The following is a 24,214-nucleotide window of genomic DNA, read 5'->3' on the forward strand; positions in this document are numbered from 1 at the left end:
AGAGTTCTTATATATTACAACAAAAGCATGATTCACTAAACAAATTGAGAAAATATAATTCTACCAGAATTAAAAACTGTTGCACTCCAAAAGACACTATTAAGAAAATGAAAAGTCAAGTCACAGATTGTGGAAAAATAGCAAATAACATTATTTCATAAAAGATTTTAATCAGAATATATAAAAATCTCTTAAAATTCAAAAAGTTGACAACCCCTTTTAAAATGGGCAAAATATTTGAATAAGTATTCTACCAAAGAGAGCATAGGAATTGTTAATAAGTAGGTGAAATGGTGTTCAACATTATTAGTCAAAAGAAATGCTAATTATAACTGTAATAAGATATCTCTTCATATCCACTAGAAAGGCCATAATCAAAAAGATAGACAATACCATGTGCTGGTGTAGATGTGAAGTAATTGGAAATCACATACATTTCTTATTCTATTGTCATAACGTGAAGAACAGTTTGGCTGTTTCTTAAAATGTTAAACATAAATTATTGTAAGATGAAGCAATCAACTATACTCCCAGGAATCTATCCAAGAGAAATAAAAACATGTGTCCACATAAATGTTCAAAACATTATTCATATTAGTTAATCTGAAACAATCCAAATATCCATGACCAGGTAAATAGAAAAACAAAATATGATATATCCATAAAATAGAATTTTACTCAGCAACAGGAAGAATAAACGACTGTGATTCATGCTAGAATGTGCATGAATTTCAAAAACATTATGTTGAGTGAAAAAAAGGTCAGATGAAAAGGACCACATATTTTATCATTCCCATTATATGAAATGTACAGAGAAGACAAATCTAAGAAAACAGAAAGTAACTCAGTGGTTGCAGAGGTTGAGCATGAGGAGAGGGATTGACTGCAAATGGGCATGAGAGATCTCTTTTGACATGATGGAAATGTTCTACAACTGGATTGTGCTAATGGTTGCACAACTCTGTAAATTTACTAAGAACTGTTGAGTTGTAGATCCTATATTGGCCCTAAGGAAAACATAAGAACACACAAGACTTCTTGCTTTTCTTTCCATGTAAGACTATCACAATCTAGGAAGACACCTATGACATACAAATGAATAAACATCATCAGTAACAAAAGGTAACAAATGTTATGAGCAACTTCAGTGTTACCACACTGCTCCAAACTACCATTATCCCTTTCTGTCCTGCAATAGCCTCTTATCTGGTCTTCTCACTTCCACTATTCCCGCATAAGGTCTATTTTCATTCCATTTTTATTGAATAAATTTGACATGTAATATTATATAAATTTAAGATGTACGGGGTGTTATTTTTATATATTTATATATTGTAATATGATTGGCATTGTTGTAATATTATCACAGTACATAATCATAGTAAAGTTCATTTTCTGCATTCATTATTCTGTGTGTTAGATCTCTATGGCTTATTTACTACTCATTACTAGTTTCTATTTTCACCATAGTAGCCAATTGATCTTGTTAAAACCTAATTCAGATCATTTCACCCTTCTGCTTTAAATGCTTCATTGGATTCCCATCTCAGAATAATGTTCTAGGTCTTTAATATGCATTAAAGGCCTTCCATAATTACTCTCTCCCTGTGTCACTCAGTTCCGGGCAGCCACAAAGCCTTCTTTAAGTTTCTTGAACACTTCAACATGCTCCACCTCAGGCCCATTATGCTAGATGTTCTGTCTGTCTGGAACTTTCTTCCACCATGGCTTGCTCTATCACCTCCTTCAAGTCTTTGTTCAGCTGTCACCTTCACAGTGAATCCCACCTTGACCACTTAAAAATTCATTACCCACCCCCAGAATCCCCCATCTCCTTTTCAAACTTTACTTTCTCTGACACATTTATCACCTAACATACATAACATATGAGTATTTCTTTATTTTGGTTATTGTCTGATTCTTTTCCACTGCCAAAATATGAGAATTTTTGTCTGCTTAGTTCACTGCTATGTTACCAGTGCCTGTAATACTACCTGGCATGCAGTAGGTACTCAATAAATTTTGGTTGAATAAATGACAAAGAACAGTTACTAAAGGCATTCATAAAAATGAGGCTTCATTTGAAATGTACAAATTGTGTTTGGAAGGGAGAGTCTGGTTAGAACCAGAGGGCTGTTTAAGAGAGACTTAAGCAGATGAGATGTCAGAATGTGGAGGTTCTCGAATGCTTAGAGCACAAATACTGGGATGAAAAATCAAACGAATGAGCAATGGGGTTGTGTTCTGAACACTGCCTTAGCATCCAGTGAATAGTCTGACATGGATGGTAAAGAGCTGACTCCTTGAAACTTTAGCTTTTTTTTTTTTTTTTTTTTTTTTTTTGGAAAGAGCATCTCTTGACAAAATATCCTCCAGAAAACCTGAAGTGTTCTGTGCTATGATTGAAATGGCCACCAGGGAATGCTTAAATCTATAATTCTGAACCATTAAGAATGAAATTAGGCTACCCTATCAGAGGCTGTCAGGGAGCCACAATCCCCTGACTGCTGCCTTAATAGGCAGCTAATGGAGAAGGATAAGTCCTCCAACACTGTTTTCTCCAGTTTCCTTATCCCATGACCTCTGACAAGCAAAGCACAATACTGGGCATATGGTTAGTGTCCTTGGCATTCAAGAAACCAATGCTTGAGTTTTACTTGAGCTGCATCCTCTGAATATGTGACTTCTTGATCCACTACCATTTTTTCATGCTGTTTTCTCTGCCAGTTACTACCTATCCAATTCCTCTGCATCCTTGTAAGGCCCTACACAAAAGCTGCCTCCTTCGTAAGCTTTTCCCGATTACTATTGCTCTCACTGCTCACTGCCTTCATGAGATCTTGGGGCTTGTCATCACCTGTACCAGTCAGGCATCATTGACTGGTAAAACACTGATTCAGAAACCGCCCCTATCCATGAACTTCATTCTGGAGTTCCAAGTGAAAACAGAAATTTTCCCATTATGGACTTTCAGGAATGTAAGGGATAGAGGTAAACAGATGAACTTGTGAAACAAAAAATAAATTTATGATGCTGCAGAACTGGTAAGGAACAACCTATTCTTGGAAGACCTCTCTAGAAGAGAAAGCACGGACAGCCCTAGAAGAAGAGATACTATCTCTAGCTGCCTCAACCCTGTCTTTAAGGGTACAGTACAGGATCAGCCTGGTCAGCCCACCTACACCCACTCCCAAGCAGGCCCCCACTGTTTCCCAGGCTCCTCTCTGTCTTCATTATTCATCCTAGTCCAACTACTTGGCCGCTAGTGTATGGGGAACTCTAATAGATGCCTGGGGCCTGTTTCCATTTTAGCCTCTCTCTACCTGGTATATTCTGTGCTTTGTTCTCTGAAATCATGCTACAGAGCAACACGGAAATCATGTCACATGTGACAATGTGCCACAGAAAGCACATACCAGAAATGTATCCTGGGGCAAGCAGAGAGAGTGGGAGCCTGCCTGGCAAAGTCCATGTCCGGATTAGTCCAAACCAGTTCCTAGACAGCAAACCCCAGGCAGTGGGAGGGGAAAGTTAGACCCACATAGAAGAAAATCAGCATTTACTTTTAATCTACATAAACACAACCGCTTTGTGACAAAATAGTATTGTTACCATTTTAAAGACTAGGAATCTCAGGCACAGACAGGTGAGGAGACTTTACTCAAGCCTACAACAGTTAGAATGCAGTAGAGACAGGATTTGAATCCAAATTTCTATGACTACAATGGCAGTCTCTTTCTATCAGAGCATTCTATATATCTTATATCATTCCTAACATAATGATGGGCATGCTGGGAGTTCTCAGCTCCTTTGCTTGTTTCTCTGCCTGGTTGATAGTCCCCGAAGCCAACATTCTCTACTTACATTGTAAGATGTGAGATACCATCAAAGCTGTACAGTTGTCACTGCATGGAAGCCTTCCTAGAGCCAAATCCTTCTTTATTTGAAGAGTAAAAAGGTACCTGGAGGGAAGTTGAGAAAAATCTCTTGAGAAAGAAACAGGAACAAGAAAGAAGCATGTCCCTTCTCCCTTCTCCTTTCAAGAAAGGAACGGTACCTCTAGTCAGTGATATACTTTTATGGGGTGGTGAGTAATACATAGGCTTTGCTTCAGCCCCAAACCAACATTGGACCACAACTCAGCTGATCCAGCACTTTGGCAGGCCTTACAGCCATTAGGAATCACCCCAGCCAAATCCTCCCACCAGCTTGAAGGAGTTGGCCAATCATCCTTCTGGTGGTTTCTGCCACATAGCAAAGCCACATACCCAGCCAGAGAGACAGGGAAATTCAGCAAGGCCCAGCCTTCTTAGGAGGACAGTACTGCTCTGTTTACAAAATGCAATCAAGCACTCACTATCAAAAGAACTTAGGAAGCTGGCAGGGTAGCAACAACCACCGCATTTCACAATTATGGGAAGACAGAGGATAGGTGATTTGGTCAAGGTTTTATTACCCAAAGATAGTGTAATTGTGATGGGAACTCAGGTCTGCCACTGAGTTTAGGCTTCTTCCTATCCAAAAAAATTGTGTTTCAGAAATCAAGGAGTTGAGACCATGCCTCTGCCAATTCACCTGGACTACCTTCTCTATGTCACCACAGCCTAGCCCAGCACTTTGCACAGAGCATGTATGGAATAACTATGTACCAAATGGAATGAAGCCAAACTGTCCTATTTCTACCAACAGCTTATCAGAGACATAAAGTGCTGGTTGGTATCCAAAACTTTGCCAAACAGATAACATTTGTCTTATGCATTTAAGCCATTGTCAAAGGAGAAACAGCATTTAAAAAGATGTGTATAATTAAGATTCTATCACGGAATGCTTTCTTCCATGGTCTAAAATTGCTTCCATTATTTTATTTTATACATTAAAACATTTATTGAGTACCTGCAGTGGGCATTTCTCTTTATTTAAATAGAGCTCTATCTAGACTTTTATTTAAAACCAATTAAGCCTTGAAAGCAATGTGGAGAATCAAAATTAATTTTAAGTGATAGATGAAAATCTAGATTAGAAAAAAACAGATAAATTAGCAGGTAATTATTCAATTTACAAAAGCATTCATCATTATAATCCTTCCAACTGTGAACTCCCCTAATTAGTTAGAGATGATTCAGTTAGAAAAGTTATATTTGCACACCAGTCTCAGAAATTCATGTATTGTATCCAAACAAGGCATTTTTATCAAATCAACTACAGTTAAATATTCTTAGATGGACCAATGAGGAAAAAATAAAGGAATTCTAACCATTGCCATCTCCTCCTTTCAAGTATAGACGCAAATACAATCATCAGCCTCAATTGCTAAAGGGAAAGTGAATTTTACTTTGCTCCTCACAAGAAAAAAAGGAAACTTCTTGTCATTTGACATATTCATTGTTATTAAGAAGGCAGCTGTCTACTACAAATACCAGATCCTTGTTCTGAATAGCTGATGAATCATTTATCATCATATTGATTTTCTCATTCTTTTTGGGGGGTGGGGAGAAAGTTTATCTCCTTGAAAATTGATCACAATTTGAGACTCAACTAAAATAGGTTAGCAAATTGATATAAATACCAAGATATCAAGTTATCTGGGAAAGTGGCCTACAACTTACAAATGTGGATAGAATTGGGCGGTGGAGGTAGGGGAGAGGGAGGGAAAGAAAGAGGGAGAGAGAGAGATTTGTGAAAAGTGATTTCTGCAAAGACACCTTGGAAAAGAAGTATCCCTGTAGAAAAGGGGTGAAAAAGAGCTAGGATGAACTACATTGGTCGGAAGACTTCAGGGAGAATAACTGCCAACATCCTGTGATTTTGGCTAAGTCACTCCAGCTCCCAGGACCTGTTTTCCTTATCTGTAAACCAAGAGGGCTGGACTAGATTATCTTGTTTATCACTTCTACATGTAAGAGTGTAATGTCTGAAAAACAGAGTAAGATTTTGGGGAATGTTATGTTTAAAGTGAATTATTTTAAGAAGTAGGTTTACATTGTAGTTTTAAAGGGCATTATTAATAAGTATAAAAACACTATTTAAAATGTTTTATTTTTTTTACTTTTTAACTTTTTAACGTTTTAAAGTATAAAATATTTTACTTTTATAAAGGTTAATAATTTATTATTATAAATTACTATTAAGTTATATTGAGTTATTAATAATTTATAATTAATAATTATAATAAATTATTGATCATTTATATTATGATAAATAATTTATAAAATTTATACTTTTTTGCTTTTTAAATTTTTATAAGTATATGTCATCATCACATTCTACCTATGGGATACACGCACACACACATACACACAGACTATTTTCAATATCCATGAAAATTAGCTGGCATTACACTTGTGCTGTCAAGCTGCCCTCTAATTGGAACACATATACAATGAAGGCAAACACTCTGTTACAGCAGTTAATATTATAACACCAAAGTGGGCACCCATGCTGGCTACCACTTCTAGAACACCATCCCCCTCCTTCTCCCTGAAGTTCCTGCCCTTTGGAAAATTAACACTTTGGGTACCAGCCAGGCCTTCCTCTCCAGGTCCTCACCATCCCCCAGAGTGACTGAGAGTCAAGCCTTCCAAAGAAAACTGGAAGCCTACTCTCTGACAAATGGAGAATAATGATTTTTAAGTAACAGCATGCAGCACACACACAAGTAAGTATTATACCTTGTAAGCTCTTCTCGCAGATGTCCAGGGTCCACTGGGAAAAATTTCACCATAAATTTGAAAACAACCTCCTTAGGATCTTAAAACACAATAACTCCATAAGTTTTATTTACATGTCCATCACAACGGTTACAGGTGTTTACACACACATGCACATATACACACTCCCTTTCTTCTTCCCTCCTTTCCCCATCACACATTCCCAGATATTTTTATTTTAATTTTCATATTTCTAAGATGATGTTATTTCTGAGTTGTGTCTTTATGTGGATAGCAGTTAGGAAAGTTCTCCTGGCCCTCTTCCTACCCTCTTTCCCTTTGAGTTTCTTTTTGTAAAGATATGCCTCTTCGGGGCCTACAGTGTCCTCTCTTAAGAAGTTTCCCATTTTGAAAAATGTTACACTTGCTACTTAGGATTCTGCAGTCCTGGTTGAGAGAAGAGCCCTGCTTTAGACGCAGGGGCATATCACTGCCTGAATGATCTCACGAAGGGGAACTACAAGAAGTGTGGACTGATGCCTTTATGTATCTTAAAACCTACATTAAAGCACATCTACTTACCTTCATTCTTACTTGCATTTGAATAAGAGACACTTTGCATCTAAAGTGAACACATACGTGCAGAGTTTGGCATCATTCAGCAAATATTTTTGAGTGCCTGTTATATGCCAAGTATTGCACTAGGCAGGTATTGGGAATAAAATGACAATTAAGCAGTCATATTTGGGTATAACAAGTGCCATAAAGTGTTATAAGCACTGGGTACTGGGGAAGCACAAGAGGGGAAGAAAAGAGTTTGGAGAAATTCAAGGAAATCTTCCTTTAGGAGTTGAAATCTGAGTAAGGCTGCCAGATTTAGAAAATAAAATATAGGACTCCCAGTTAAATGTGAATTTCAGATAAATGGTTGCATGGGACATAATTATACAAGGACATTATTCTTTGTTTATCGGAAATTCCAGTTTAGTTCAGCATCCTCTATATTACCTGTGAAGCCTACAGCTGAAGTTAATTTAGTCAAAGTCAGGAGAGGTAAGAATACAAAGTGGTCAGTGGCAGAGTTAAGGCTAAAAAGGCAGACAGAGTCCATGGTTTTGTGGATTGTGCTAATGAGTTTGTACTTTGTTCTAAGGGCAGTATGGAGTCATGGAAACATTTTAAGCAGAACATTTTCAATAGTTCCCTTTGGGAGTAGTGTACGTGATGGGTTAGGGGAAATCAGCTCAGAAGCTGTTGGAATAATGTGGCATCATTTTGTGGTGGAAGGAAGACAGAACTGTGGAAAGTACCAAAATGTAAACAGCAGGTAGGGGAAGAGACACTGTAAGAGAATGTTCTGCAAAGTGTTGACTGAAATCTACCATTATAAGAAACATCAGTGGAATTTGTTGAAAATGCAGGTTGCTGTCCCTCAACCCAGGAACTAGGCCCAGTAATCTTTATTTTAACAAGAGCCCCAGATGATAGTAATACACACTAAAATTTGAGAACCACCACACTAGATTGTGAAATACAGAGTAGGGGAGAATGTATCATACTTAGTAGGCACTCAAATATAAACTGACACAAATGAACAGGCGGAAGATGAATGACATTGCAGATTGATATCAAGGATGCTCAAAAGTTTGTACTGCTAGAACCTGAAATATATTCTCAGAGCCAATCTACAGAGTGCTATGATTACCAAGGTTCTTCAAATTCACTCAAAGATCCAGCAACATGATTTTCTTCATCTTGGGGAAAATTAAAAGGAATCTTTTAAATTGTTAAATCCATGAAATGATGAAGGATTACAATCATACATCAAAGCCCCTTTCTCTCCTTATATTAATGTGAGAAATAGTGTGGCATTGCTGAAATATTGAAATATTTTCAAGTTTTAACTTGGAATTAAATTCCTTAAAAGATTTTCAATACTTACTTTTTACTTGTTTTGTAATGGGCTTCAGAATTTCCAACCAGACCTGTAATAATATTAATGAAAAAAATGGTAGAACGCGGCATTGAATGCAGCTTTTTTTGGTACCAAATAAAAGTAAACATGAAATAAACAAATGCCAAGACTATTTAAACTCTAAAGATAGAAACAGCAACGTGTAAGAACTGATATACCTCCACCACACTCAATCTTCCTGCTTGTATTTTCTCAATGACAATGAACATTGTTGATCTATCTCTTTGTTGTTGACATTTGAATCAATCTTCCCCTGCCTGTAGGATGACAGAGGTATCATATACAAGGTCCATTACTTGCTATGAAAACTAATGAAGGCATTTGGCTCCACATCCTACATCCCCCAAATGCCAGTTTAATAGATGTAATGAGCTTTTCTTGGAAGGTGCCAGGTAACAGGCAGGACACAGCAGGAAGAACAACAGGAATATTAGGACTCCAGAGAGGATAGTCACATGAATACTCATCAGTGAGGTTAAAAGCAAATTCTGGAGGTCAAGGTCCAGCCTCTGGAAAGTCAAAATAGATAAAGCATAGATAGATTTTCACAGAATGACAAAAGAGCACAGAGTCGAAGAGTTTCTGTTTCGCAAACTGAGGTGACTAAATAGAAAAGTAGGGAGAAGGGAACATAGTTATTAAGTCCAGTGAATTTGCAAGGATTTAAATGTTGGGTTTTTTTTTTCTATTTTTCAATCAGGGGTTTGAGCCCTACATACCTAGCTGCAAACTGGATTTAGAAGCAATTGTAGACACAAGGAACCATATAATGAAATTAACTTACATTATTTCCAGAATGGCTACAGAATTCTAATCCAAAATATTCCTTTTCAGCAAGATTTAGATGGCTGCAACTCAGGTTAAACAGCGCCTTCCCAGATGACTTTTGCTAAAGAAAACAAAAAGATCATAGCACAATTTGCATTCCCAACCTGATATTGTTATTGCAGTATGAATAAATGGTAGAAGTGACAAGACTCTCTTCAAACACTGTTTCATTTAAGCACTGTTTAGAAGTGCTGCATCTCCCCAAATGATGTTGACTTTTACAGATAGAAACATGCATCTACCTGTAAATTGTTTTAGGGGTACCCCTTAAAAAACTGCAGACTAATGACACTCTCGAAAAAAAACAGAGCCTTGAACTTAACTATGGCTAGATCTGCAAATCTACCCTTTCAATAGAATTCTTTAATGAAGTCGTCCCACAGACAATTTGAATGATTTTCCCCAGATTGACAGATAGCTTAACCAAGATGCAAATCTAACCTGCTTAAAATCCTTCGCTGGCTCCCCTCAGATAGCTCCCCTTAACATCAGAAGCTGGGCTTTCTCTCCCTCATGCAGCCCAGCCTACCCCTCCGGCCTCATTTCTTGCCCCTCCCCCTTCCCCACACTTTCCTGTAATAATCACAACCTGCTCCCAGTTACCTATGCGTGTCAAGTAGTTCCATGCCTATATGCTTCTGCTCATGTGATTCCTTCTACACAGACCGCCCTTCCCACCTTTCTTTGGTTTGGCTTAATCCTATTCAGCTCAGATGTCATCTCCCTGGGACAGCCTTCTGTGATCCCAATTAGCAGCAGGTTGAGCCAAGGGCAACCTCGTGCTCTCAAATACTCTTGCTTACCTCAAATGTGCCATTTCTTACATGGAATGTCTGTTAGTCCTTCACAGCAGGGACTTGGTTTTATCTTTGTTGTTACCATGTCTACCTGAACCTGGCACATAGTAGGAACTCTTAAATGTTTGTTGATTCAACATGAAATTTACCAAATTACTCATATGAGCTGCATGAGTAGATTTCCTTTTGCAGCTTTCCCCTTCTTCACATAAAGCCACAGATTTTTTTTTCTTCATAAACCCCCCACACACTGTGAGCACAAACAGTCCCTTTCTTAGGGCTTCCTGAGAACTGGAGCTTTGAAGAGCTCTAAAAATCTCTTTGAGCTGAGTATAGATGGGACTGACCTTCAACAGCCACCATTGCTGAAAGTTTGCAATGGTTGATGTTTACAGGGAGGACTGTGATGGGAAAATTGGACACTGGCTGTTAGGCACAAAGACATGCTGCTGAAAACCCCTAGTTAAAGCTAAGTCACAGGGTGCTACAGTGTTGCAAAGGAAGCCAGGACGGGAAATGTAGCTGGAAACCACCAACCCATAGAATTAACAGCAACCTTGTGAGGTCACAGAATACAGCCACCCTCCTCTCCACCCCCAGCCTGCTCCCTAAAGGCAGTACCACACTGAACCAAGCCCACATCTGGAATTTAATAGCTTCCAGGAAGGCAGCTGCCACACCCTTTTCCCCCAGCAACCAAAAATATTCCCCTCTCCCCTAAACTTCTCTCCACTTGGTTACACTGTCCCAAGCTCCACCACCTCCAGATTTGTGTGGGTGAAGGAAGGTCCTATTTTTAAATGCAAATAGGCTGAAAAGGGTGAAACCTACTGAGTCCCTAGCACCTGGAGAGAGCTGAGAGAAAGGGGGTGTGTTTTCTGTGGAAGGCCACATTGGAACTGTGGTCCAAGGAAAGGGGGTCAATCCACAGTGGGGGGTTGCAGGCCATGAAGGGGGACTGTAGGGGAGGGGTCGTCTGGTAGGGAAGAGGGAAGGGAAGTTTTTGCCTATGTGGTAACTTTGCCTAGGGCAATTGCTGACACAGACCATTCCAGACAGATGAAATTGCTCCTATTTTTAAAGTCCTCCAGGAGCTGCCACAAGATTTTTCTTATGCAAAATAAAAAAAAAGGAATTTCTAAAGACAGATATGACAGCAATACTTTTTACAACACCTAAGAAACATTTCAGTCATGAGAATCAAATTCCATCATAGATTCCAGTTTCTTTGCAAACAATTTAAGAAACTCAACATTTTCCTTTTTCTTCCTCATTTTTTATTTTTCCATCTTGGTGCTTAATCCACCCCTTCAAAGCCACCACATTCCATGTGTTTGTATATGTAAATGTTTCTGCAGTCACAAAGGATATATAGTCATTCTTGTCAGGGTTCCAGTCAAGGCTTCCTTTTTGCTCCTTATGTAAAATCCCATAACATGTTTATAAGAATAATCCCCTGATTCTTCAATCTTTGTACATGTCAACTTGCTCTAAAAGTCTTCAGCATTTATGCATTTGAAGGCCAGGCACTCACATGGCCCAATTTCTCCACCTTTATCTCAGGGAGTGGCATTTCCCTTCAGCTCTCCATAGTGTACGTTGAAATTGGCCAGCATGTGCACTGTATTGCATAATAGGTAAGGTCTTGGTTCTGTCTCAACATTCAACCTTTAAAGTTTTCCAACCATTATGATCCAGTTCCTCAATTTTTTGTTATGCTTCTTTTTCTCATTATATCTTTTTATATATAGCTTTCTTATTTTCTCTTTTCTGGACTTTTGATTCTCTTTTTATTTAAGATGCCACTTTTCAACATTTTAACCAAGTTCCTTAATGTATCTAAACTCTTTACCACCAGTCCTCCCACTTAGGGAATTGAACTCCAAGCCTCTTCACCCTAGGATTACACACAACACACACACACACACACACACACGCATGCACAAAACTTCTCAGAACTTATATTTGTGGTCTCCAATGCACAAACCATGCCTTTACCATAGGACACTGATTTCTGGAGCTTCAAACTCATGTTCTCACAAAAACAATAATATTCAAGATGAATAACTCCAAAAAACTACCAAAATTTATATGCAGCTAGAGAAGTCATATAACAATTGTTAGAACAAATCTGAATTGTAATCCTGCTCTACCCACTTACTAGCTAGATGAATTGGAGGGAATCTTTTAGCTCCCATATTGGCCTGCCTTTTCTGGGTACCTGAAGACAGAAATCATGTGTTTGACTACCTGGCTTTATGTACAGTAACTGGCAAAGAGTAGACATCCAATAAATGTTTATTAAGTAAATGAATGGATCCAAATCTTTAACTTGATTCATGTACATTAGTAAGAATGTCTCCTCAGGAGGAAGAACAAATTAGTTGCTATGTGTCCTAGGGCAAATTACTGAACTTTTCTGAGCCTCAATTTACCAGTCTGTAAAATGAAGATAACAATAGTATTATCTCATAGAGTCATGAGAATTAAACAAGTTAATTCACATCAAGGTCTTAGCACAGTGCCTGGCAAATCATATAACTTAAGGAATGCACATGTATAGATAAATACATACAAAAATCTGGAAGGATACATAGCAAATGTTAACATCATTTTTCCTGGAGAGGGGATATATGAAGGGAAACTTTAACACTTTATTCTGTACATATCTGGATTCATTTTTTTAAAATGAGTAGGGACTATAGAAACTCCTTAACCAACTTCTCCTCAATGATGCACAGAGAATATACTCCATTCCCTCTTTAAAACATTGGTTGATGCTTATGTCATGATGAAAGCTCATGGTTAGTAAGCTACTCTAATATGATCATGTACCTATATACTTACTGGTGGAACCCCACACTTAATCATTTTTTAACAATTTTAATCATTCTACTTGTTATTTTAATTACATAACTTAATAAAATTATATATGTGACAAACAATTATAAGCACTAAAAGCAAGAGTTGTTTCTATGAAAACTAAATTGATCACTTTACAAAAACTCAGTAAGAGGGGAAATCCCCCAAAATGTGCTGTCAAATTAGTTGTAGATTTGATGGCAGTAAAATATTGGAGAAGAAAACTCTGGAAAGACTCTACTTAAATTACTTTGCAAGCATCTACATTCTTGTTCCATGTTAAATAAACAAATGCTAGAACTTGTAGATGATGCATTATGGGTATGGTTTATGGAAGACAGACAAGTGGAAAACTAATCAGAACTCCTTATTCAAAAAGAAAGCCTTGACCCTACATTAAAATATTAGCTTATAGATGCTAAGCGACATAAGCCAGGGGGTGAAAGGCAACTTTCATATGATCTCACCTATAAGTGGAACCTAATCAACAAAACAAACAAGCAAGAAAAATATAACCAGCAACATTGAAAGAAAAAGAAACTGACAGTATCGAGAGGGAAGGAGGGAGGGGGTAACAGGGAAAGGAAGAGGAAGGGTCAAATCAGGGAACATGTATAAAGGACCCATGGACAAAGCCAAGGTGGAGAAGGATGGAGGGATGGAGGTGAGGGTGGGTGGGGCAGGGGAAACCGGTGGTGGGAAAATGGAGGCACGTGTATTTGAACAATTAAAAAAAAAAGAAATAAAAAGCAGATTGGTGGATGCTAAGGGTGAGGGGACAGGGGACTAAATATATAGTAACTGCTTAAAGGGTGCTGGGTTTTATTCTAGAATGATGAAAATGTTTTGAAACTCAATAAAGGAGGTGATTGTACAACATTAAGAATGTACTAAATGCAAGTGAAATGTTCACTTTAACATGGTTAGTTTTATGGTATGTGAATTTCAAAAAAAAGATTAGCATATAGATATAAAAGTATATGTTTTGGGCCAAAATAAAAAGTTTAACATGTTTGTATATATGAATATATTTGTTATTCTTTAGCAAATATGATCAATTAACTAACCAACAATCCCCTTTCACCACATTAGATAAAAGGAAGTCTAATGTAGCTATGTGTTGATTCTATACTTGAAAAAATACAGACTATGCAATTCAGATTTGAGAAAAGGATAAAATGAGATGAAATATAACATTATTAACAGTAGGATAGTAAGTTATTTTTACTTTTTTCTTGCAGTTGTTATATTTTCCAGATAAATGCAATAGGCATTATAAAATTTAAAAGCATAGTGCCATACTAAGTGTTTGGTAGATGCTTCTCCTGTTTCCATTGCTGACTCCAACATTCAAAATATTTCTCGTGCTTCCCTCAGAAAATTGTTCTTGAAGTCATGGATGATAATCACTCATTCTCCTGACTTTATGGATATGCTTCATTTTTTATCCCAAAATATGATTGTATTAGTTCTGCCTGCCATAATCAAATACCATAGACTGGGTCACTTAAAGAACAAAAATTTATTTGTAATACTTCTAGAGGCTGGAAGTTTTAGATCAGGGTGCCGGAATGGCCAGGTTCTAGTGAGACTTCTCATCTTGTCTTGCAGATTGCTTCCTTGCTGTGTCTTCACAGAGCAAAGAGGGAGATAACTCTTTCTTCTTCTCTCTCCTTCTTTTTATAAGGCCACAAATCCTATTAAATTAGAGTTCCACTGTTATAACCTAATTTAACCTTAATTACTTCCAAAAAGCCCTATCTCCAAATACAGTAACATTAGTCATGTTTGAGGGTTAGAGGTGCCACATATTAATTTGGAGGGGACACAATTCAGTCCATAACAATGACCCAGGTTGATAACTCACTTTAGTTACCATACTTACTCTTAATAACTTTTGATTCTTTCCAAACATTAAATCCACTCTCAAATAATGAAGATTTGTGAGGCATTTTGGAAAGAATGTGCCCAGTTACAGAAGGCCAAAAAAGAGTTCCAAGAATGTGTTGAGTACCTGCAATAAATATGAGGAGGCAACATATCATGGCAGCTAAGAATGTGGGCTGTGGAGCCAGACACACCTGGGTCTAGTTCTGATACTTCTACCCACTATATGGGGGATCTCGGGCAGGCTATTTAATCTCTCTATGTCTCAGTTTCATCAATTGTAAAATAGTATTTTCAAAAGCCAAACACAAAAGGCCATATATTTTGTGATTCCATTTATATGAAATGTCCAGAACTAGCAAAACCATCGAGACAGAAAGCAGATTGATGGTTTCCAGGGACTTGGGGAGGGGAGAATGGAGAGTGACTGCTAATTAGTATACCATTTCTTTTTGGGAGGGCGAGAATGTTGAATTAGATAGTTGTTATGGTTGCACAACACAGTGAATATATTTAAAACCACTGAATTGTGCACTTTAAAAAGGTTAATCTTACATTATATGGATTGTATTTCAAGTTAAGAAAAGAATCATATGAACATCTAGCAAGAATATTTATGTCAAGTACTTTACACAGTACCTGGTTAATAGGAAGAGCTCAAGAAGTGTTGGCTGTTTGTAGGGTGACCATAATTTATAACCCAAATTGGGACACTTTTAAGGGTTGATGAGGGCAATAATATTATTACGTTGTCACAATAGGTATAAACCAGGACTTTCCTGGATAATCTCTGGTGTCTGGTTACTGAACCATTAGCATTTGGACCACCCAAGGGGTCTGTTTTGATAAGAATAGCATTTATTGGAATATTTAAGATCTGGAATATTAAGGATCACACACATGACAATTAGTTTCTCCTAATAGAAGACAGTGCTTGTTGACCATTTATCCAGTGGCAAGTAAATAAGTTGCCTTTCAGTCATGTTAACCATGATTCCACATTTTCATAGGTAAGGCTCCACCATAACAGTCACACACACACACATACACACACACACACACACACACACACACACACACAACACAAGGACAAAGAACTGATTCATCACTCTTAGTCTTCTTTAACACTTTAAAAGCCCTCACCTCTCCTTTCATGTTCTTTCTTTATTCTCTTTTCCCAGTTCTTTTTGTTTTCCCATTGTAATTTTCCCCTGCCCAAACTCCAGGCTTAATGTTGATGCATTTGCCTTTTATATATGCTCTTATTTTTTTTGTGACCCTTTCCACTATCCCTTCAATTTAACACATATTATTGAACACCTGTTCTGTCCCAGGTACTTTCCTGGGCTCCAGGCATACCTAGGTGAACAAGACACACAAGCATTACCACCAAAGAATACATACACCGGCAGGCAACGCAGGCACATCAGTAGGTAATTGCAGTAGTTGGGACTAAGTGCTCTTGGGGAAGTGTATATATATACACACACATACATACACACACACACACACATATATGTAGTAATATGAGATCACATCCAAATGGCACTTAACTCAGAAATATGGGAAAGGGCATAGCACAATGGATTGCTAATAGAGGGGAAACCTAATCCAAGACATGAAGCAGGAGTTGAAGTTAGCCAAGTGAGGAAGAGGGCAGAAGAGTGTCAGAGGCAGAAGAGATTAGAAAACCTGGAACAATGAAACCGCAAGCAGTGCAGCATTCCTAAAGGAGCAACTGAGATACAGGGACTGGAAAAGTGGGCAAGAGCTTTAAAAGACAGGTCTTTTGTGCCAAATGAATCCATATACCAGAAGGCAGGGCTTGGAGTGGGGGTAGCTGAATGATTTTAAGCAGGGAATTGACGTGGTCAGAGCTGTGTTCTAGAAACCCTACCTTGGCAGTAGTTAGTACAGAGCCTCCCAAACTGTAAAGTGCATATGAGTCAACTGGGCATCTTGTTAAAATGGTGCCCAAATTCAGATTCAATAGCTGGGGATGGGGCTTGAGAATATTCAGTTCTCCCAAGCTCCCAGCAAAGACCGATGCTGCTGCTTTGTGGACCACACCAGTAAACAAGTCTGTAGAGTGAATGGAGGATGGGGCAAGACAGGTGATGGATGGATCAGGCAGGGCTACTGTAGCAGTTCAGGTGAGAGAAGATAGCAGTGGGGGCTACAGTAGTGGTAATGAGATGTGACATGTGAGACCCATCTCCATGGTAAGTGCAATTGGACTTAGGGAGATCAGGGAGAAGAAGAGGCTTGGGGATTCTGATACTCCCTTTGCTTGCTTCCCTTTTGTTTTGGCCAACGTCAGGGCTTGCACACATTATATCTGAACTTTGGCTATATTTCGCTGCCTTTTATTCACCTTTGACTGACACCCCATCATTGATGTATCACTGATTCTATTAAAAGTCACCCACCTAGAATTTTTTGCTGGTATTGTATGTATTGTATTGGGGTAAATCATAGCATCCCCACTTGCAACTTACCCCAACCACCCACTCTGGCTCTGGTCCAGAATCAGTTCTATCCAGGACAATATAAACACATTGCCACTCAGCATTTTTATGGAGACAATTGTGAACTACTCCTTCCTTGGATGGCCTGAAGGCTAATTTCTATTTGTTATTTTACTTTTCCTACTCTAAACTCTGAATAGCATTTTGGAACATAGAACCAAGCAGAAAAGTCTAGTCAGAGGATATGACTTTTGATGAGTAAAATAAAAAGCCTAGGTGTATTTATGCATTTTGATACCATTTGGTGCAGTTCCAGGCTAAGCATATTTTTGGTGGCCCTGATTTAATTTCATCCAGGTAGGGAAATACTGTTCTTCAACTTGGTATGCACTCCTTCACCTCAATCCATTTCTCTGTTTCTAAATAACAATAGGCATACACCTCATTTATACAGGTAATTTGGAACCTTACAAAGGTAAGTTTTTCTCCTTTCCTATCATCTACAGGCTACTTCCAGGAATATGAGAATCTCTTAGGGATTTAATCCTGAAATTATTCCTGTTAGACTGTTTTACCTTTCATTAAAAATGCAAATATCCTGACATTGCAAAAAAAAATAAGACACATATACTACACATTTACCAATATAGCCACATGCAACCAGCTTTCTAAGAAAGAAGTTGAACATAATTTCAAAGTTTTTGCGGGGTAAACTGCCCAGGGAACTAACTAGGAAAGGGAGCTCCTTTGGGGCAGGGCAGAAGAAATTATTGGCCAAGTTGTATCCCTTCTAGGGAAGTTGAACTCCTGGTAAAAAGAGAACTGCTGAGAGTGGTGAGAGGCTAATTACCAGGTAGCAGCAGTTTATTCTAAAATGAAGCCCTCTCTGCAGGCAGTCCAATTTTTAGCATCTGGTGGAGAGCAAGGTGCAGTTAAACACATCAAAGAAGAAAGATTAAGTAGAAAGTCAACTGAGTCACTTTCCCCAGATCCCATAGGACTGGGCAATAAACCTGAGAGGGAAGCACAATTTAACTGGGTACTTAGGATTTCATGGTGGCAGTAAGCAGAGAGGTCAACCCTTGTAGTTGCTTGTGTATATGTGAAATTCACACCAAATTGCAACTGGTTTCTATTTTATTTCTGAAAACACAAAGAAGTTCAAAATACTACATGTGTGATAGACATAAGGCTTACAGTTGCTCAGGATTAACTGCTCAGAAAGTTTTTCAGCCCACATGACTGTCCTAAGGGGGTCCTGGAGAATCAAACTGAGCTGCTGCCTGACCACCATCCTCTTTACCTACAGCCATGCTGATACTGACTAAACTAAGTTCAGAGGAGAACTCTGGAATCAGAGACCTAGTCTAGTTCCTGATAAATCATTCTTTTTGGCAGCCACTTTTTCAAATCTATAAGGGAATGATTTGTCATTGCCTGAGGACTTATGTAGGCCTGCCATTGACCTAGACAGGTTGCAACTGATTCGTATTCTTTGTTGGATGGTGTCTAAGAGACTCTCATTGCTCAGAGTTTGCTTCATACTGAGGGGGGAAAAGAAGAAAAAAAAACGAGATTACTACCTTAATAGCAATCTCGCCCCTACTCCTGGGACAGTGAAATTACCGTGCCTATATTGGAAAAGCTGTTGAAAAGTGACAGTGTAATAATAGCATTGTCAGGACAATGCTCCTATGTCTTGTTGAAATTACTAGCTTCTCTGGGTAATTAAAACAATTATAATTGTTTGTTTCTATGTAATTCTTTAGCATTAAATCCATGCTGTGCACATGATGCACAACCAGATTCCAAATGGTAGCTGGAATTTTTTTAACTTCAGATTGATAAAACATGCTGTTTATATCTAGCAATATGAGAAATTCAGAACACAGCAGAGACCATTAGATGTCACATACTCCAAGTCCTTCATTTTACAAGTGGGAGATTTACATTCAGAGCAGGGAAAAGGCTCGCCCAAGATTTTTCAGTAGGTTAATAGAAGAACTAGGACTGAAACCCAGATCTTCTGGCCTCTAGTAATGAGCTCATTTTGTTATACCAGGTTCTCCTTATGTATAAAGGGAAATCTAGTAGTGAGGTGTATGAAGGACAAGTAAGAGATAAACAAAACACCTAAAACTTGTCCCTTTGATTGACTCTCTCCTTTCATATTCACTATTATTGTCTTTATCACCTTTTCTCATCTTTTGAATGTACTGTTGAGTCACTTTTCTCTCCTGCTTATTATGTCAATGTCTTTTCTTTAGCCTCTCTTTCCTCTCTTGCTCGCCATTCCTTTTTCTTCTTTCCTAGAACCAGTTTTACTCTGTTTATTAGAATTCTCACTATTATGCCTAGCAGGAATGTGAGCAGGTTGAAAGCTACTCTCTTCTGAAAGGTTGTGAATTTCACAAAAACTCTATAAAGAAACCATTAAAGAATAATGCCTTTTAAAACACCTACTTAATAAAAGGCCAGAAAACTCAACATGTTCAGATTACTGTGGAGAATCTGTGGGGACTAAACAGAAAATCTTTTTAAAAATATATTCAGGAAAATACTCCAAACTAAATAGAATGGTGAGGCACATGTGGCATTTAAGGATCCATAAGAAAAGAGTATTTTGACGTATAAAATATACACCAAAAATGTTGATGTATGAATGATGGGATTATACATAAATTTTATTTTCTTCTTCCTGTGTAAGAGAATTTTCTAATCTTTCTATAATGTATTTATGTTTTATCATATATTGAAGCTGGATTTAAATTGCAAAAATAAAATAATAGTGAACCTGTAAGCCTTGCAGGGGTGTCAGACCTTTTGGTGTCTCTGTGCCACATTGGAAGAAGAGTTGTCTTGGTCCAAACATCAAATACACAAACACTAATGAAAACAAATACCATAATGTTTTAACTAAATTTACTATCTTGTGTTGGGCTGCATTCATAACCATCCTGGGCTGCAGTTTGGACACCCCTACGAGGTCTTCTAAGATTGGCAAAATGAATGGTTTTATGAGCTATCATTCAAGCTAACCACCCTGTCGCAAAGTGTCTCCTTCTGCCACCTTTTTAACACCCCCATGTTAGCCAGGTGTGCTTGCTTGTCTACACCTGTGGTCTACACTAAGGGCCCAGCTCTACCCTGCAGCAAGAATCCTATTACGGGTTCCTACCTTACTCTTAACTTGGTTTTTGCCAAGTTGCTCCCTTGAAGAAGTCACTTAGGACATGTTCTTTCATTCCTCTTTCCTTATGCACATATCTGCCTAATTTCCTGACCCTTGTTTACTTGGTCTCTTCATTTGGACTCTTGTTGTATGGTTCTGGGTTGGACCTATTACCACAGCCAGCTAGGCTTCACTAAGCTCTGCTACCCTCTTGATTGATCCTTACCTATGTTATATGCACAGTAGGGGTCTTGTGAAGATTTACTGAACCTGTGGCTTAATGTGACAACTGGGCTTGCTTGCAGCTTTCTACCCTATTTCCTCTAGCCTACCCTGGCATATGCTATCCAAGTCCTGAATGATAACTCACACATTCAGGCCTTGAGGTAGCTTGGGCTCTCTCTACAACGCAAAGCCTAGGGGTTGTATAGTCTTCTCTGGCATAGCCCAAGCTGATCCCACATTTTCAGACCTCTGTCATCCTCTCTCCCTCCCCAGGGCTGTTTCAATATGGCATATCTATTGTTAGGATGTGCAACATAACTCAAAACAGTTGTCTGGGATTTTCAAGCTGTAGCCAGGGACAAGCACAGCAAAGCTCAGAAAAAAATATTTCATGTTTTTAAAATATTGCACAGCTAAAATTCTAAGGTACAAGAAAGAGAGAGCATGGTTTAATATGCAAAATGTAGAATTGTGGGAACCTGAGAAAAGGATAGTGGCAGAAATTGTTACTTATTAGAAATCTTTAGTGGGGTATTTGGTCCCAAGAGATACTAACCTTTGTGTCTTAAAATTAGTCACAAACTCTCAAAATACATTTCTCTTTTAATTGCTTAGATGGAATTATTTGTGCAGAAAGATTTGGTTAAGCTGGCTCTTTGCTATTTACAATCAAAATCAAATATATTCCTCCCTTCTGAATGTTGGCTTTTATGTTTGCTGATCCCAGTTTAAGATGCTGTAATCCACATTCTTCCAAATGCAGAAATGAACAAACATGTTCATGGTGGTAGCCACAGAACAATTTAGGAAGCCTTTGTAGGCTAGTAGGAGTAGAGAGAGCCTCTCCTTTGTTGCACTTTGGGAGAATCTGAGTCAGAGCATTTCTCCTCTCTGGCAACCCCATTTCAAACAGTCAGTGAGGGCTTACTTAGACCACACAGTTTTACATGGGTGCAGGGCTCATCCAGGGAAATTTTGTTACTGTAATACATAAAATATTTGTACCACATCCCCTCTGATTTAAGACTTGACTTCCTAGAATGTTTTATTAGCTAACTAGCATTTTATCAGCAAACTCATTGGAGTAGGGATTAGCTGCCTGGCAGCTGAGAACAAGAAGAGAATTCATTCTTTCATTGCTTCAGCAGACAGTTATTGAGCATCTACTATGTTTCAAGTTAAGTTCTGACTATACTACAGACAGTCGCTGACTTTACTGAATTAAGAGAATCCACTGTATCCTTTTGGATGCATAACGATTCCCCGGCATTGAGCCCCAAAGAATAACTTATCCTTATTGTCTTCATTCAATTCTCAGACATCCTATATCTTACCTTTCTAATCCTATTCATTCCTCTGAACTCTTTCCATTGTCCAACTGTCCCATGAAATCTCCCTAACAGCTTTTTAGGTCCTCTTTACCCCAAGTCAGTTCTTCCCTGAAACTACTGACCTTGTTTTCTATATCATCACTCCCAGCACACACTGATTTAAGCTAACTGATTTAAGATGTGAAATGCTGAGTCAACTCCAACACAGAGTTTCTTGAAAGACAATCATTAAAGAGCAAATATAGTGGCCAAGTACATGAGGTCTTAATCCAGAGTGGCCCATTCAAATTCTGTTCCTATGACTTATGACTCTGTGACTTTGGGCAAGTTGTTTCACATCTCTTCCCAATTTGCTGCACACTCAAATAGGGATATTGGTAGTGCCTACTTTGCTGAGAATTTCAATGAGCTAATACATGTAAAATACTTATACTAGTGCCTTCTACAGAATAAACATTCTTTTGATATATTAGCAATTATTATTACTATTTATGTTGGAAAGGAATTGAGTAGTGATTGTGGGCTAGTGGAAATCAGGGTTGACATTTTGGGGTAGGTGCCTAGAATCCTTACATACTGTATGATGTGGTTATGAGCAGATTGAAATGTCTGACCCTGCCATGTTGTGAGAGGTCCCTTATTGTGATTGTTTATCTAGGAAATGGAACTTACATAGCAACTGTTTTTTTTTCTTTTTTCCTAAAGATTTTATTTATTTATTTTTAGCTATTGGGGAAGGGAGAGAGAGAGGGAGATAAATTAATGTGAGAAAAAACATTAATTGGTTGGTTGTCTCTCCCACACCCCCAAAGAGGGACCTGGCCTGCAACTCAGGCATGTGCCCTGACCAGGAATCAAACCAGCAACCTTTTGGTTCACAGGCCGGCACTCAGTCCACTGAGCCACACAAGCCAGGGCACAACTGTTTTTTTTAAATGAAGGGTTTTTTTATTGTTTTGTTTTTGAGGATTTTTTTTTATTAAGAAATCAAAATACCACACTTTAAAAATCAGGGCAAAAAAGAAACACAAAGGAAGCAAAAATAAATAAAGTGCTTATAATCCCATCCACCAATAGACAGCCAGTATTAAGATATTAGGATAACTTTTAGGATAATTTTCAATACATGTGATACAACCTTTTGATGACCAAATTATTTTTTAAAACTTAGCATTATATTATTAATATCACCATTATCCTATCCAGAGTATAGGATACCACCTTGTTAGACATGTAAATAATATCCTCTTTTTAACTATTGTAAACAACACTAATATAGCACACAAAGATGTACATTCATCTTTGTACAAAAAGTTAATCATTTTCTTAGGACAATTTTTTTTCCAGAAATTGAATTCCCCATCTTATTAAGGTTTCAGTTTTGGTTGGTTGTCTTATTTTTGTTTGAGACTTTCCATTAAATACTAAAAAGTTTATTTTGTGTAAATTTTTATTTAAATACTGAAATACAAATTGTGGAAAAGATTCATAACAGTTCTTGTTTTTGCTTGGTAAAGCAGTGAAAGAATTTATGAACCCAAACTTCCTACTGGGTATCAGAAATTTGGAGGCAGCATGCTGTAGGGGAAATAGTTTGGGCTCTGGAATCAATACATGTACTTTTAATTACTGGCTTAAGTACTTACTTGCAGTCGTATGACCATGGGCTCATATTTAACCTTGCTGAACCTTGATTTCTTCATATGAAAAATTCCTTTCATGACATGGCCCATGCTTGTCTCTCCTAGCTCATCTCTCATTCTCCCACCACTCTCACAAGCATTCTCTCGTCTCAATTTTAAGATCCAATTTGATTGAGCTGCTCCACAAGTCTTTCCCTATATTTCGACTTTTGTCTGGAAAAACTTTAAACTCTGCTCCTTCTTATTCCTCTAAATCCCCAACAAATATCTAAATAGTACTGGTCATTAGGGCTCAGGTTAGATATTATCCCCCTCAAGAAAACTTGCCTGACAATCCTTCCAACACACTTCAATCTAGGTTAGCTTCTCCTCCTTTGTT

General features: G+C 38.0%; 1 protein-coding gene across 1 annotated transcript in view; it reads right to left on the minus strand.

Moving 5' to 3' along the window:
* Positions 1 to 23,925, minus strand: part of FRMD7 (FERM domain containing 7) — a 35,752-nt gene extending 11,827 nt beyond the window's left edge. The window contains exons 1-5 of the mRNA XM_054576981.1: positions 23,839 to 23,925; positions 9,407 to 9,511; positions 8,590 to 8,632; positions 6,669 to 6,747; positions 3,865 to 3,962 (exon numbers count right to left, since the gene is read on the minus strand). Coding sequence (XP_054432956.1) covers positions 3,865 to 3,962; positions 6,669 to 6,747; positions 8,590 to 8,632; positions 9,407 to 9,511; positions 23,839 to 23,925 — 412 coding nt within the window. The remainder of the gene's footprint in view (positions 1 to 3,864; positions 3,963 to 6,668; positions 6,748 to 8,589; positions 8,633 to 9,406; positions 9,512 to 23,838) is intronic.
* Between the last annotated feature and the right edge of the window lie 289 nt (positions 23,926 to 24,214).

Source organism: Pteronotus mesoamericanus, unplaced genomic scaffold (assembly GCF_021234165.1).
Source record: "Pteronotus mesoamericanus isolate MK-2021 breed Mesoamerican mustached bat unplaced genomic scaffold, CSHL_Meso_final contig_40, whole genome shotgun sequence".
Lineage (NCBI taxonomy): Eukaryota > Metazoa > Chordata > Mammalia > Chiroptera > Mormoopidae > Pteronotus > Pteronotus mesoamericanus.